This window comes from Caretta caretta, chromosome 1, assembly GCF_965140235.1.
Source record: "Caretta caretta isolate rCarCar2 chromosome 1, rCarCar1.hap1, whole genome shotgun sequence".
NCBI classification, from domain to species: Eukaryota; Metazoa; Chordata; order Testudines; family Cheloniidae; genus Caretta; species Caretta caretta.
This window is the reverse complement of record NC_134206.1, coordinates 178,994,581-179,008,808: the sequence shown is the minus strand read 5'-3', so window position 1 is coordinate 179,008,808 and position 14,228 is coordinate 178,994,581. Positions and strand designations below refer to the sequence as shown.

General features: G+C 41.5%; 1 protein-coding gene across 23 annotated transcripts in view; it reads right to left on the bottom strand.

Moving 5' to 3' along the window:
- Positions 1 to 14,228, bottom strand: part of ROBO2 (roundabout guidance receptor 2) — a 1,531,972-nt gene that overhangs the window by 622,809 nt on the left and 894,935 nt on the right. Inside the window, exon 1 of one of the 23 annotated variants that reach the window (XM_048868704.2) lies at positions 2,099 to 3,025. The exons of the other annotated variants lie outside the window; for them this stretch is intronic. Coding sequence (XP_048724661.2) covers positions 2,099 to 2,153 — 55 coding nt within the window. The 5' untranslated portion in view covers positions 2,154 to 3,025. Of the gene's footprint in view, positions 1 to 2,098; positions 3,026 to 14,228 lie in introns of those variants that run through there. 23 annotated transcript variants of the gene reach the window in all.

Here is a 14,228-nt window from a genome sequence, read left to right as displayed (position 1 = left end):
ATGCTACCCCGGCAGTATCTTCCAATGAAAGGAGAGAGAGACACATCTATTTTTGGCAATTTCCTCTCATTATTTGTAGTCCAGTGCTGACTTAGTTATCCGCTTCACCTGCTCGCTCCCTTTTCCTATAATGCTAAATCAGAACAAAGGTTCTAGTTGTGTTCCCCATGACAAAAACAGAATAAATTATGTCTTGCTTCTGTAGTTCCAGCAAGCTAGTTAATTGCATTTGTTTCATATACTTCCAAACAGCCTGGTATGTTAATTTCATTCTGTAACACCAAGCTCCTCTGGTTCCCTCTGTCACTTCCACTGAGCACTTTAATTATATTACTTCTAGATACACACAATTTTTAAACACATACTAATATTTACATGTCTGTAGTATGATGTTTACAGTTTTTATATTTTACACACACACACACACACACACACTCTGCATTGGTTGCCTTAGATTTGTGAATTGTGATTGGTTTCATAGGAAAAAATCCCATACCTGTAACAAATGACGCTAGAGGTAAGTGTTTTATCAAAATCCTTTTATTGTGAGATGTTGCATACTGATTAGGATGAACATACCATACGCAGAAACTTATTTTCTTATCAACAGGCCAAACTGAAGAGTCAATTGCAAGGCACATTATACAACTCATGTGAAGTAATACTTTCATGTATCCTGCTCTTAGCTTTACATTTGTGTGTTTTGCCTACTGCTGTGCTGTTGGGCAGAGATATTCAAGTTGCCCATGATGGCAAACAATTTCTACAGTAGGTAAGATGATATCACTGCATGTTCATAGAGAGGCCTCACTTTGATTATGATATATTAAATGTTTTTAAGCAGCAGCTTCCTGCAACAAAGTTTGCTCCCACAGACAGGCAAAAATGGCCAGTGTCCCAGACAGTGAATTAATCTAGTGTCCAAAAGCTTATTTAAAGTTAATATCTAAATGATCCAAAATAGGCAGATAGCCAAACATTTGGTACCACTACATACCACACACATAAGACTTCTAATACATGCATATGTTCTCCAATTGTGTGCAAACAAATACTGTAACATACTATGTATTTCTGCACTGTTCAGCACAGCAGCAAACCATGCTTTTTTAAATGCTTCAATCCTATCCTTTTACCAATGTCTCTGGACTATTAAATTACAGTCTGCTTGCCATATAATGCTGATTTAATCTTTTTTACCCCTCAGCTTCCTTCACTTGTCCACCACAACAAACACAGTAACACAATCCCAAAAGAAACCCTCTCCAACATGCTGCTGAGTTTAATCACACAAAAAAATCCTGGGATAATTGGTAAATATACAGAAACTGATCAAAAGGGGCGGGGGGAGGGGAAAACCTAAGCAAGAGTATTTGAGACACTTACAGCACCTGGACAGAATCCTTTGAACACTCACATCAGAGGCTTTTCCCCCTGTAAAAAGCCTGGCTTCCATACTGTACTTTTCTCTAGTAACAAAACCCACTTACACACTAGTCTCTAAGGTGCCACAAGTACTCCTTTTCTTTTTGCGGATACAGACTAACACGGCTGCTACTCTGAAACCTACTTTTTATAGTTTCCTCCCAACACCACATCTTACAAGTCAGATTTCACACCCTTTAATACATTCCCCTGCCTGCAACAGATACAAGCGGATCGTTTAGGAGCTCATAACTGCAATTTTCTAATTCACCTCACTTGAATCCAAAGAACAGTTACCCTGTTTTAAATCAGAGGATTCTCTGCCTAAAAGTTCAGAAAGAGGACCAGGCAAAATAACAGAAGCTGAAACACAGTGTTACCTCCAAGAGATTTACGACTGTGGGTTCTTCTCTTTCCTTTCTAGCTTAGACTGATATTCTTCCATTCATGACCTATTTTCCATTAAATTGGCAAATAGGAAGGATTGCTTATTGGAAACATATATGCTCTCCCCCTTCTTTTTAATTAAATGTTATTTCTTTACCAGAAACAAACTTGATTTAAATCCTATAACATTAATGCTAACTACTATCATCCGTGTGCTGCACCCAATCAAATTCAGATGAAGAGAAATGCTGCAAAAAGAGATGACAGATTTTTTTCTGGAACTTACCATAAACTTGAAAATATACAAATCCAAAGAGCAGGAGTGGCATCAGCAGACCCATTTTGACATATTAAAAGCAATCCAGATGGCTTGAGACACCAATCCCAGAGTGACACAAAAAAGTACCCAAAAATAAGACGAGGTAGGTCCAAAAGTTTAGACTTTCCTAGCAGCTAATTAAAGTGATGGGGGAAATCTTAAAAGCAAAAGCTGCAGATCGCAAGGTCTTGAAGATGACACTTTTAGATCCATCCAGATTAGCAAAGAGAGCTCCAAAGCCTTCTGCTTTGCACACACAGCCTCCTAAATTCCCACCAGTCCAGCTCAAGCAGAGGAATTATTCAAGTGTGTCTAAGACTCTCCTTAGGATCCATGGCAATCCAAAGCCAAGTTCTTTCTCCGGAAGACAGGGGGAAAATACTTTGAAAATGGACCTGATTCCTAGAAAGTGTTCCATAAACTTCTCAGCACTTTGCAGGAAAAACATTGGTTGAGTTTGGCTATTCTGCCTCTCTCTCTCTCTCTAATCAGTTCAATCTGCAGAGTTCCTCTCCTAACTTCCTTCAGGGATGGCTAGGCAACATTCTGCAGCAGGGATTTCTTCCCTCAGCACCCCCAAAATACCCCCCACCCCAACTAGAAATAAAGAGCGAACTGCTTGAGCCGAGTGACTCCAACGTGCTGCTCCTGCTGCTGCTGCTGCTGCTGCTGCAGGAGGGTGTGAGCGGCCGGACAGGCGCTGCCGCGCTGTTGTGAATGGGAAAGGCTGAGGGGAAAGAGCGGAGCTGGGCGGCGAGTGTGTGTCAGGCACAGCGGGCGTTTGTGTGTGAGCGCAGCACCCTCCCGCTGCCGCTCGCCCAGGCGGCCTCGGCAGCCAGACGTCCCCGTCCCCGTCCTCCTCCTCCTCTCTGCGGCGGCGGCCCCGCCGACTTGCACAGAAGGGGAGGAGAATGAGCGCGGCTCCCCGTCTGCCTGGGGAAGGGAGGAGGTGGGGTGTGGACTAAACCGCTGCACTCCACACCCACTCCTCGAGAGACTGGGGGGGTGGCAATACCGTTAGGCAGCTCTCGGTCCCTTTCTTTTCCACTAAGCTGCCCCCCACCCCCAAACACACACTTGGGCACAGGGGGAATTTACATGATTGCTCCTCGCTGCGCCCCATTTAATGGGCAGGTAATTTTCTCGGTGAGTGATTTCCTGGAAGCATTCCCCCTCTCTAATCATAGAATATCAGGGTTGGAAGGGACCTCAGGAGATCATCTAGTCCAACCCCCTGCTCAAAGCAGGGCCAATCCCCAATTTTTGCCCCAGATCCCTAAATGGCCCCCTCAAGCATTGAACGCACAACCCTGGGTGTAGCAGGCCAATGCTCAAACCACTGAGCTATCCCTCTCATGCACACAACACCTTGGAGTGAACCCCTTGGTGTCCCCTCCTCCCCACCCTCCACCCCCAGATTTGTCTTCTGACCCCACCCCCTGGGGAAAGGGCTTCGGCCCCGGCTCCGGAAACGAACCTGGCCTGACCCGCCAATGTGCATTGCTGGAGCATTTGTTCATTTCACAAAACACGACTACCGCGGTCCCAAGGTCTGGCCAAGGCCTCGCTGGTGCTCTTCCGCCCCCGGGTGCCTCGGGGAGAGGGGGAAAGTTTAGCTGATCCTACCTGTGATCCACTGGGGGTTAACGGAGGGGAAAATATGAAACCCAACGTGGTTCGGCCACGAAAGCTTAGGGGACGATAAGAGAATCTCAGCCAAAAGGGGCGGGGGCGGGAGGGAGGCTACAGAAAAGAGCGTTCAGTAGAACCGGGGGTTGGGAAAGATATAAAAAGCAAATTAAAGTAGGAACAGAACCCCTGACAGAAACCTACATTAGGAAATCTACCAGCGCAGAACAAAAGGTGATCAGGTAAAGACACAGTTAGATCAAAGGGGGTTGATTATTTCCAGTGTCTTTAGTGTAAACAGTGTGGTTGAGACCACGTGGGATCACAGACTAGCTGGTAGTTATTTGATGTTTGCACTGTGGGTTACAGGAACACACACAGGTCCCTGAGCCAAAAGGAAACTTGGACGATGAATCTTTAGTTCCCCCTACTGGAACCTAACAGGAAACAGCCTCTCTTTGCTTCTTGAATATCCTCTCTTTTGTTTCTGTTTAGGCTTTTTGTGCTACCAGGTAATCTCGGATCGTGCTCTTTTGTACACACACTCACCTCTGTATAGCTACACAGAGAGATTATTTACAGACGTGTATGTATATATCATATCTGACTAGAGGATATTTCTGTACACTAACATCAATGTCCTATTTACAGCACAGTGTGCACACACCCCATAGAAATACTAGTGCTGAAGAACTAGAATAGAAAACTGTAGTAAATTGTCATGGTACTCTGAAAGCCTTTTTACATATTTTGCAAAAGCTTGAAACTAATGTATTACTTTCCATTCATTTTTCAGTGAACACTGTACTACAGCAATGAACACATTCCTCTTGAATTTAGATAGGTGTTATGTTTGTAACAGGGATATTGAGGCTCAAGGTTCTTTTAAAGATCTACAATAGAAACCTGTTAAATGGGGGAGGGGGCAGAATTAATCTTGCTTCACCAAGATTAACAATGCTGTCTTGTCAAAAGGACTTTCTTACGTTCTTATGTATGTTTTGCCTTGGCACATGGTGAATTTGTTCTCTGAATACATCGTATTTATCATGTCAGTTTACTGTGGCATTTTCCTTTTTAAATGTACTAGAAGTTTATTGTTTTAGTAAGTTCCTTCCTCATTTCAGGAGCTACACTACATTTATGTAAACAATACACTAGAGCTTATTTAAGTGAATACTTGTGAAATATGTATCTTTTACTGAGTGGTCCAAGTCTATCTGGAATTAGCTTTAAAAGGGCACAGATAGAATACAAACAGCAAAAGTGGCAGTGTAAATGTATTTACAATATAAAATTTTGAAAAGTGTATTGGGTGCCATCTGTAAACAAGCTATAGCTGTTGGATACAAAACTGTATGACAGTTCCAACCTATTTATGTAAACCAGGGGACTACATTATCCTATAATATGCCCTGCAGATAAATATATATTTTAATACATCTAAAGACTATTTTGAATAGGAGGCTATAATTAAAGCTAATTAGGGTAAGGTGATGAAAATGGTCTTCTTTGTCAATGTATTTCTGAACTGGCAATCCTGAAAAACCATCTATCACTTGTCTTACAGCAATATGTAGAACAAGACATGCAATATTAATCGATATTTCCCTTTGCAATGGACATTTCAAGGATTTTATCAGTTAAAGTTACTGACTTGTTTATTACAGAGAATTTAAAATCAGAAATAGGCTTCACCGAAAGATCCTTTTTGTGCTTTTCTGATAAAGTCAAGATATTTATTTGAAATATACCAAATCACTTTATAGTTGTTGGTACAATCTTACAAACCCTTAGCCACACTGCTTATAATTTATTCACTTGAGCATTCCCACTGAAGTCAATAGACTGTTTAATACAGGGAAGGTTGGTACTACTGCTTTTTAAGGTTGCCAAACATGTCCCATTATAAGACCCTATTTTCAGGTGCTTATAACTTTGCCCAAGTTTAAACTTTTTTGCTGAAATTTTCAAAGCTTGAGGTCTGTCTCAGTCTGAATTGTTTTAGAAAATTTCAACCAAAAGAGTTCAGCAATTTATAAGAATAGAGCTAAGGAAAAACACATTTTGCCTATGTTAAAAAATCCTGGCAACCAGCTGAGAAGCTCTGATACCACCATGGTTTGGAGAAGTGACTTGGAATTTGGCAGGGAGTAGTCTTTGTGGCAGGGACATTCCTTTTGCCTTCCCTGTGAATATCCACCTAAATTTGGCCAAGTTATAAGTCCTTGAAAAAAATGCAGTTTGCCTGTCCTGTTTCAGCATGGGAAATGGTCTAGACCAGTGCTTCTCAAGCTCTCTGATGTGGGGGACCAGCAATTTTTTTTCCCAATGTACGTGCAGACCGGCAGCTGATGGCTCGCAGACCAGCACCAGTTCACGGACCACAACTTTGAGTAGCACTGGTCTAGATAACCTCCTGAGGAACCTTTCAGCCCTACATGTCTATGAATCTGTGCTCAGCAGAGACATGCTAAGGTTTAGCAGGTTAATTCCCCAAACAATCCATCTGTACTGGGCATGCTTCAGCACGGATTAGAGATTGCTGAGCAGGATTTCCCCTGCAATGGCAGTTCCCGGCTGGCCCAGGATGTGCCAGGTCTAGGTCCAGGCACTAGAAGTGAGATCAGGGCACATGTCTCTCCTGTGTTCTCAATGGCCCCCTGCTGGGTACAGGCAGTGAGAAAAAGGAAACTGGCAGAACTGAACAGAGTTAGTTCAAGTAACAAGTGTGGGCAGTAGATCTAGTGGTTCTAACTTTACTGATGACTAATGTGGATGACATTATGATACCACCTCATGAAATTTCTGTGTTGTCAGTTTTCTTTTTTAAAAACCTAGGAAATTACACAGAGAGAAAATATGTTCAAAGAACATTATTAAGGTTTCCAGCTGAAGCACTCAAAAAAGTTAGGAAATGACAGAATTAAGATTACCATGCTACATCCCCAAAGCAGGTCCTCCTATACACTGAATACGCAGGGGTCATGTTGAAAAAATTATATGTGATCATGTAATTAAAGGCGGTCTCAAGGGGCCTGAATTAAGATTATACATGCAACCTTAATTCTGGCTTTTCCTAACTTTTGAGTGTTCAACTTCACATAATAATGCTCTTTGAATCTATTTTTTTTTTGGGTGTAATATCAGTAAAGATTTGCAGACTCCAATTCTATATTTAAAAGGTTCTCTTCACCCACACTGAATTGCAGCCCCCTTTTCGATGTCAGGCTAGTTAATAGCACAGCTCAGTATATCACACAACAGTTTAGGACAGCACACATGACCTTAGGCAAGCACTCACTCAGTTTTCCTTATGCAAAAATCTCCCTATCTCAAAAAAAAGATAACTACTTTAGAATCATAGGGACCTTGAGAGGTCATCTAGTCCAGTCCCCTGCACTCACGGCAGGACTAAGTATTATCTAGACCAACCCTAATAGGTGTTTGTCTAACCTGCTCTTAAAAATCTCCAGTGATGGAGATTCCACAACTTCTCTAGGCAATTTATTCCAGTGCTTAACCATCCTGACAGTTAGGAAGTTTTTCCTAATGTCCAAACTAAACCTGCCTTGCTGCAATTTAACTCCATTGCTTGTTGTCCTATCCTCAGAGGTTAAGAACAAGAATTTTTCTTCCTCCTCCTTGTAACAACCTTTTACATACTTGAAAACTGTTATGTCCCCCCTAGTCTTCTCTTTTCCACACTAAACAAACCCAATTTTTCCAATGTTCTTTCATAGGTCATCTTTTCTAGACCTTTAATCATTTTGTTGTTCTTCTCTGGACTCCCTCCAATTTGTCCATGTTTTTCCTGAAATTTGGCGTCCAGAGCTGGACACAGTACTCCAGTTGAGGCCGAATCAGTGCAGAGTAGGGTGGAAGAATTACTTTTTGTGTCATGCTTACAACACTTCTGCTAGTATATCCCAGAATGATGTTCGGGTTTTTGCGACAGCTACATCGTTGACTCATATTTAGCTTGTGGTCCACTATGACCTACCAGATCCCTTTCTGCAGTACTCCTTCCTTGACAGTCATTTCCCATTTTGTATGTGTGCAACTGATTGTTCCTTACTAAGTGGAGTACTTTGCATTTGTCCTTATTGAATTTCATCCTCTTTACCTCAGACCATTTCTCAAGTTTTTCCAGGTCATTTTGAATTATAATCCTATCCCCCAAAGCACTTGCAAGCCCTCCCAGCTTGGTATTGTCCACAAACTTTATAAGTGTACTCTCTATGCCATTATCTAAATCACTGACGAAAATATTGAACAGAAACAGATCCAGAACTGATTCCTGCGGGACCCCACTCATTATGCCTTTTCAGCATGGCTGTGAACCACTGATAACTACTTTGTGGGAACAATTTTCCCACCTGTTATGCACCCACCTTATAGTAGCTCCATCTAGCTTGCATTTCCCTAGTTTGTTTATGAGAATGCCATGTGAGACAGTATCAAAAGCTTTACTAAAGTCAACATATACCCTGTCTACCGCTTCCCCACCTATCTACACAGTTTGCTACCCTGTCAAAGAAAGCTATCAGGTTGGTTTGACAAGGTTTGTTCTTGACAATTCCATGCTGTTACTTATCTCCTAGATGTATTGCTTAATTATTTGCTCCATTATCTTTCCAGGTACAGAAGCTAGATATCCAGCAGAAACCACAGGGGAGAATTGAGGTAGGTAGCTCCCCAAAGTGGAATTTGGCCAAGACTGCCCACACTGTTATTGAAAATGGCATGAGATCTTCAATGTCCACAAGTGTCCAGGACATTATGTAACCCACACACCCCCTGGGTGTGGTTCTCAGTCTCATCTAGTGGCACTGAGACCACGTAGAGAGAGATTAATGAGGCTTGTATGGCTTTTAGCTCATGCAGTAAGCTCCAGAGATCCCAGGTTCAATCCAACGACCGGGGTCTGTCGGTGTTACAATAACTCTTTAAATTTCATCTGAAAAATGGCTCACTGAATTGCATGTTGCCCTCCTGTGACTGTTCTCAGTATTGGTTCGTTATTGACTCAGCCATAGGCTTCACTCTGTATGGTATGGAAAAGAGGTGAAAGGCATACAATTTGTGAAGGTTAGTCAGAGGGCCATATTGAGGGGAAAGTTCCATGAGTAGTATGCTCCGTCTCTGCATGTGTTCCTCTCCTCTTTGCAATCAGTGAAGTGATGCTCCTCTCCATGCAGCTGAGGGCATCAAGTAAGTTAAGGGGTGTCAGGGACTATATTTTGCATATTCCCCCTATAGGTAGTCAGGATTTATAATTTATTTTACCATCATGAATTACTGCTACTCAAATGAGCAACAATTTCTCCTGGTGTAGCTTTTCCACAGTGAGTGGGAAGATGGGTAAAGGAGAAGGGAGAGGGGATATCATTCTGTGTATAGACACCCAGTGCAGAAAGAAGCTATATTACTGGATGCAGGCTTTATATAGAGGTACATCCCTCCGGTGGAAGTTCAGTGGATTTTCCATTCAATCCCAGTCTCCACAGTTTTGGCGAACCATGCAGTTCCCCAGACCCACTTCAGAAATGGCTCCACCTTCAATAGAGGAAAACATGACTGAGTAATGGAAGCTTAAGAGCTGTGGATCTTTCTTTCCCTTTCCAGGGTGTTTCCCTTGTTTGGTAGGGAGCCACCTGTCATCAGCACCATCATGTCCTGAATCATGGGAGTTATCCTCAAATGTTATCATTCAAGTACTGAACAAGCCCAACCCTGCTTAGTTTATGAGGTCTCATATAGCATAAGCCCAGGTTGGTATGGCTGTAGATGAGTTAAAATATGCATTGGCTATTCATTTTGGTAGAGTGCAGTAATGTTTAGCCAGCATTTACTATATAGAGCAGTAGCAAGACAAGAAAACATCTGAATTAATCTAACAAGATTTTTGACACACATTGTACGGTACCTCTAATTTCTGAAGCCACTGTTCATTAATTGTGTAAAAGCCTTTAAAAGATCTATTATACACTTCTGTCACAATTTTTGACTATTTTACCTACAAAATCATGGGATTTGCTTACTTTTTAAATGAAATTTTAACAGGCATATAGGCACAAATGTTTATATAGTAATTGAAATTGTAACACATAATGGACAATTATGGATTGTTGAGGGTCTTAAACACCATTCATAACTCTCTGAGAAAATAATTTTATTTCTTACAAAAGAAAATATGCTGCAGTCAAGACAGTAAAAGAATTTGGCCCCAGAGCCACCTCTTGTAGGTTGTAGTGGACAACACACTGTCCACAGAGATAAAAAACAGTATGCTCCCCTGGCAACAGGGGATGAGGAATTTCATCCAGAGGTGGAAAAGGAGAAGCAGTGTGCCCCCAAGGCTGGGAGGTTCTCAGGAGGAGTGGGCCACTACTCCCAAGAGGAAATGAAGGGGTCAGTGACTCCTTTCTAAGGGGGACTGAGGCACCCATCTGCAGGCCTGACCTGGCATTCCAGGAGGTGTGCTGCCTTCCAGGGACCCATATCTGAGACATTATGAAGGGATTGTCAAGGATCATCCAGCCCGCTGACTACTACCTGATTTTGCCCATCCTTGTGGGCACTAATAACACTGCGAAGTATGATCCTGAGCAGATTAGAAGTGACTACATGGCTCTGGGAGTGAGGGTGAAGGCGTTGGTGGCAGAGGTGGTTTTCTCATAGATCCTTCTGGTCAAGGATAGAGGTCTGTAGGTAAATACGTGGCTGTGTGGATGTTGTCGTCAGGAGGGCTTTGGCTTCCTCAACCATGGGATCTTGTTCCAAGGAGGACTGCTGAGCGGAGATGGGTTTCACTTGTGAAGGAAGGGGAAGAGCACTTTAGGATACAGACTAGCAAACCTAGTGAAGAAAGCTTTAAACTAGGTTCAATGAGGGCAAGGGACAAAAACCCACAGGTAAGTCCAAGACATGGAGATCTGCGTGAAGGGTTGGAACAGAAGGGTATATCACAGAAGCTTGGCCTGTTCAGGAAGAACAGGTAAAAAAGGGAGACGGTGTTGCATTTATATCAAAGATGTATACACTTCCACTGATGTTGAGGTAGAAGTGAAGGCAGACCTGTTGAAAGTCTCTGGGTAAGGATAAAAGGTTAAAACAAAAAACCCCACAAGGGTGATGTCATGGCAGGGACCTACTTTAGACCAGCTAACCAGGAAGAAAAGGAGGGTAAGACTATTTAAACAACTAACAAAATCATCAAAATACAGGACTTGGTGATGATGGGGGCTTCAACTACCCAAACACCTGTTAGGAAAATAATACAGCAAGGCACAGATTGGAATGCACTGGAGACTACTTTTGATTATAGAAGGCATAGAAAGTGACTAGAGGAGATGCTACTCTGAATTTGATTCTGATAAACAGGGAGGAACTAGTTGAGAATCTGAAGGTGGAAAGCAGCTTGGGTGCAAATGAATAAGAAATTACAAGAGTTCATGATTTTAAGGAATGATAAGAGGGAAAGCAGCAGAATAGAGACAACAGACTTCAGCAAATTCAGAGAATTGGTCAGTGAGATCCCATGGGAAGCAAGTCTAAGGGAAAAAAGAGTTCAGGGGAGTTGGTAGTGTTTAAAGGGACATTATTAATGGTACAAGAGCAAACTATACCAATGCATAGGAAAGACAGGAAGTATGGTAAGAGGACACCCTGGCTTAACCAAGGGATCTTCAGTGACCTGAAACTCAAGAGTCATCAAGAAAGGGAAACTTGGTCAAATTATAAAGGATGAATATAAAAAGAAACATAGGCATAGAGGGACAAAATTAGAAAGGCTAAGACACAAAACAAGATTAAACTAGTTAGGGACATAAAGGGTAAAAAGAAATATATGGGAAGAAAGAGGAAGACCAGAGACATGGTAGGCTGATTACTAAATGAGGAGGGAAAGACAATAAGAGAAAATGCAGCAATGACCAAAGTGTTAAATGCCTTTTTTGTTTCAGTTTTCACCAAAATAGTTAGCAATGATTGGACGATTAACGTTGTGAATATCAGCGTATATGGGGCAGGAGCTGAGGCTAAAATAGGAAAGGAACAAGTTAGACAAGCTAGAGGTCTTCAAGTCATCAGGGCCTGAAGAAATCGTTAAGTATTCTAGGATGTAACTGGATGAAGAGATCTCTGAGCCATTAGCAATTATCTTTGAGAACTCGTGGAGGAGGGGAGAGATACCTGAGGACTGGAATAGGACACATATAGTACCTATCTATGAAAAGGAGAATAAGGACAACCCCAAGGACTTAAAGATCAGTCAGCTTAACTTTGGCACCTGGAAAGATAATGGAGCAAATAATCAATCCATTTGTAAGCACGTAAAAGAAAATAAGGTAATAAGTAACAGTCAATACGGATTTATCAAGAACAAATCATGTCAAATCAATCCTTCTTTGACAGGGTAACAAGCCCTGTGGATGGGGGGAAGCAGTAGATGTCATATACGTCTACTTTAGTAAGGCTTTTGATACTGTCTCATGACGTTCTCATAAACAAACTTGAGAAATATAGCCTGGATGAACCTACTATAAGGTGGGTGTACAACTGGCTGGAAAACCATACTCAGAGTAGTTATCAATGCTTCACAACAATCAAGCTGGAAGGGCACATTAAGTGGGGTCCCACAGGGACCTGTCCTGGATCTGGTTCTATTCAATATCTTCATAAATAATTTGGATAATGGCAGAGAGTGCACACATAAATTTTGCAGATGATACCAAGCTGGGAGGGGTTCAAGCATTTTGGAGGTTAGGATTAAAATTCAAAATGATCTTGACAAACAAGAGACAAAAACTGAATTAAATAAGATGAAATTCAATAAGGAAAAGTGCAATGTACTACACTTAGGAAGGAATAATCAATTGCACAAGTATAAAATTGGAAATGACTGCCTAGGAAGGAGTACTGCATAAAAGGATCTCAGGGTCATAGTGAGTCACAAACAAAATATGGATCAATGGTGTAACACTGTTGCAAAAAATGAACATTATTCTGGGATATCTCAGCAGAAGTGTTGTAAGCAAAAACACAAGTAGTAATTCTTCCACTCCACTCAGCGCTGATAAGACCTCAACTGGAGTATTGTGTGCAGTGCTGGGCATCACACTTCAGGAAAGATGTGGACAAATTGGAGAAAGTCCAGAAGAGCGCAACAAAAATTCTTAAAGGTCTAGAAAACATGATCTCTGAGGAAAGATTGAAAAAATTGGGCTTGTTTCGTTTGGAGAAGAGAAGACTGAAGGGGGACGTGATAACAGTCTTCAAGTAAAATGTGTTATAAAGAGGAAGATGATAAATTGTTCTCCTTAGCCACTGTGGACAGGGCTTAAATTGCAGCAAGGGAGATTTAGGTTAGACCTCAGAAAAAACTTCTTAACTGCAAGGGTAGTTAAGCACTGGAGCAAATTACCTAGGGAGGTTGTGGAATCTCCATCACATGGAGGTTTTTAATAACAGGTTAGACAAATACCTGTCAGGGATCATCTAGTTAATACTTAGTAATGCCTCAGTGCAGGGGACCGGACTAGATGAGCTATTGAGGTCTCTTCCAGTCCTACATTTCTATGATTCTATGATTTTACAGGTTGGACAGAATCCCAGGAATCACAAGTACATCTTAGTAAAAGAATGTTTTATATGTAAAAACAGGGGAGGTTTTTTTAGGGGAGGGAGAGAGGGAGAGTTGTCAGGGGAGGGGTGGTGTGTTCATACAAGAATTATTTACCTCTCTAATGACTGCAAGACCATATTTCCCTATTTAGAAAAAGGAGGCAGTATATTGTCCTGAGAGATATGCTGAGATGGAGTTGAGGAGAGCAGTAGCATTTTTATAACAACAGAATACAAATATCATTCATTAGAACTCTGTGATTATAACCTACAACAGTATTAGGTAAAATTGATAGTCTTCAGTAGGAAAGGTACAATACCTGTCATCATAGTAAATACAAAAACTATGTTTCAAGCATGTTGAATTCGTATTGACTGTAAACTGCTGAAGGCAAAGCCATGTATAGATATCTCTGAGCACAGAAGGCCACATTTTCCATACGTTAGCTGTTTAAACATACTTCATAAGAATGCAGAAATCAGGACTTGTGTAACTGCGCACAAATAAGGCTGGTATCAATAGAAAAATTGCTTGATTTTTCTCAAACTTAATCAACAAATGACATTCTTTGCAATTTCCAGGGGCTTTGTTGGTTGATGATTCCTATCGAGAGCTAGATAATCAAAGGTAAAGGAAAAGAGAGCATTCTCTAATCGTCTCCTAATGCCAACCTTCTCCTAAATATCTAGATGTAAAAATTCCTGCAGATAAGAAAATCCCAGGTCTCCTCCTTCACCATTTTTTTCTTTAAGCAAGAGGATTTATATAGACGGTACAGTCTAAACTGCACTCTTTACCAGTGTATGGTATGCTCACAACACTAGAAAACAAAATAGAAGG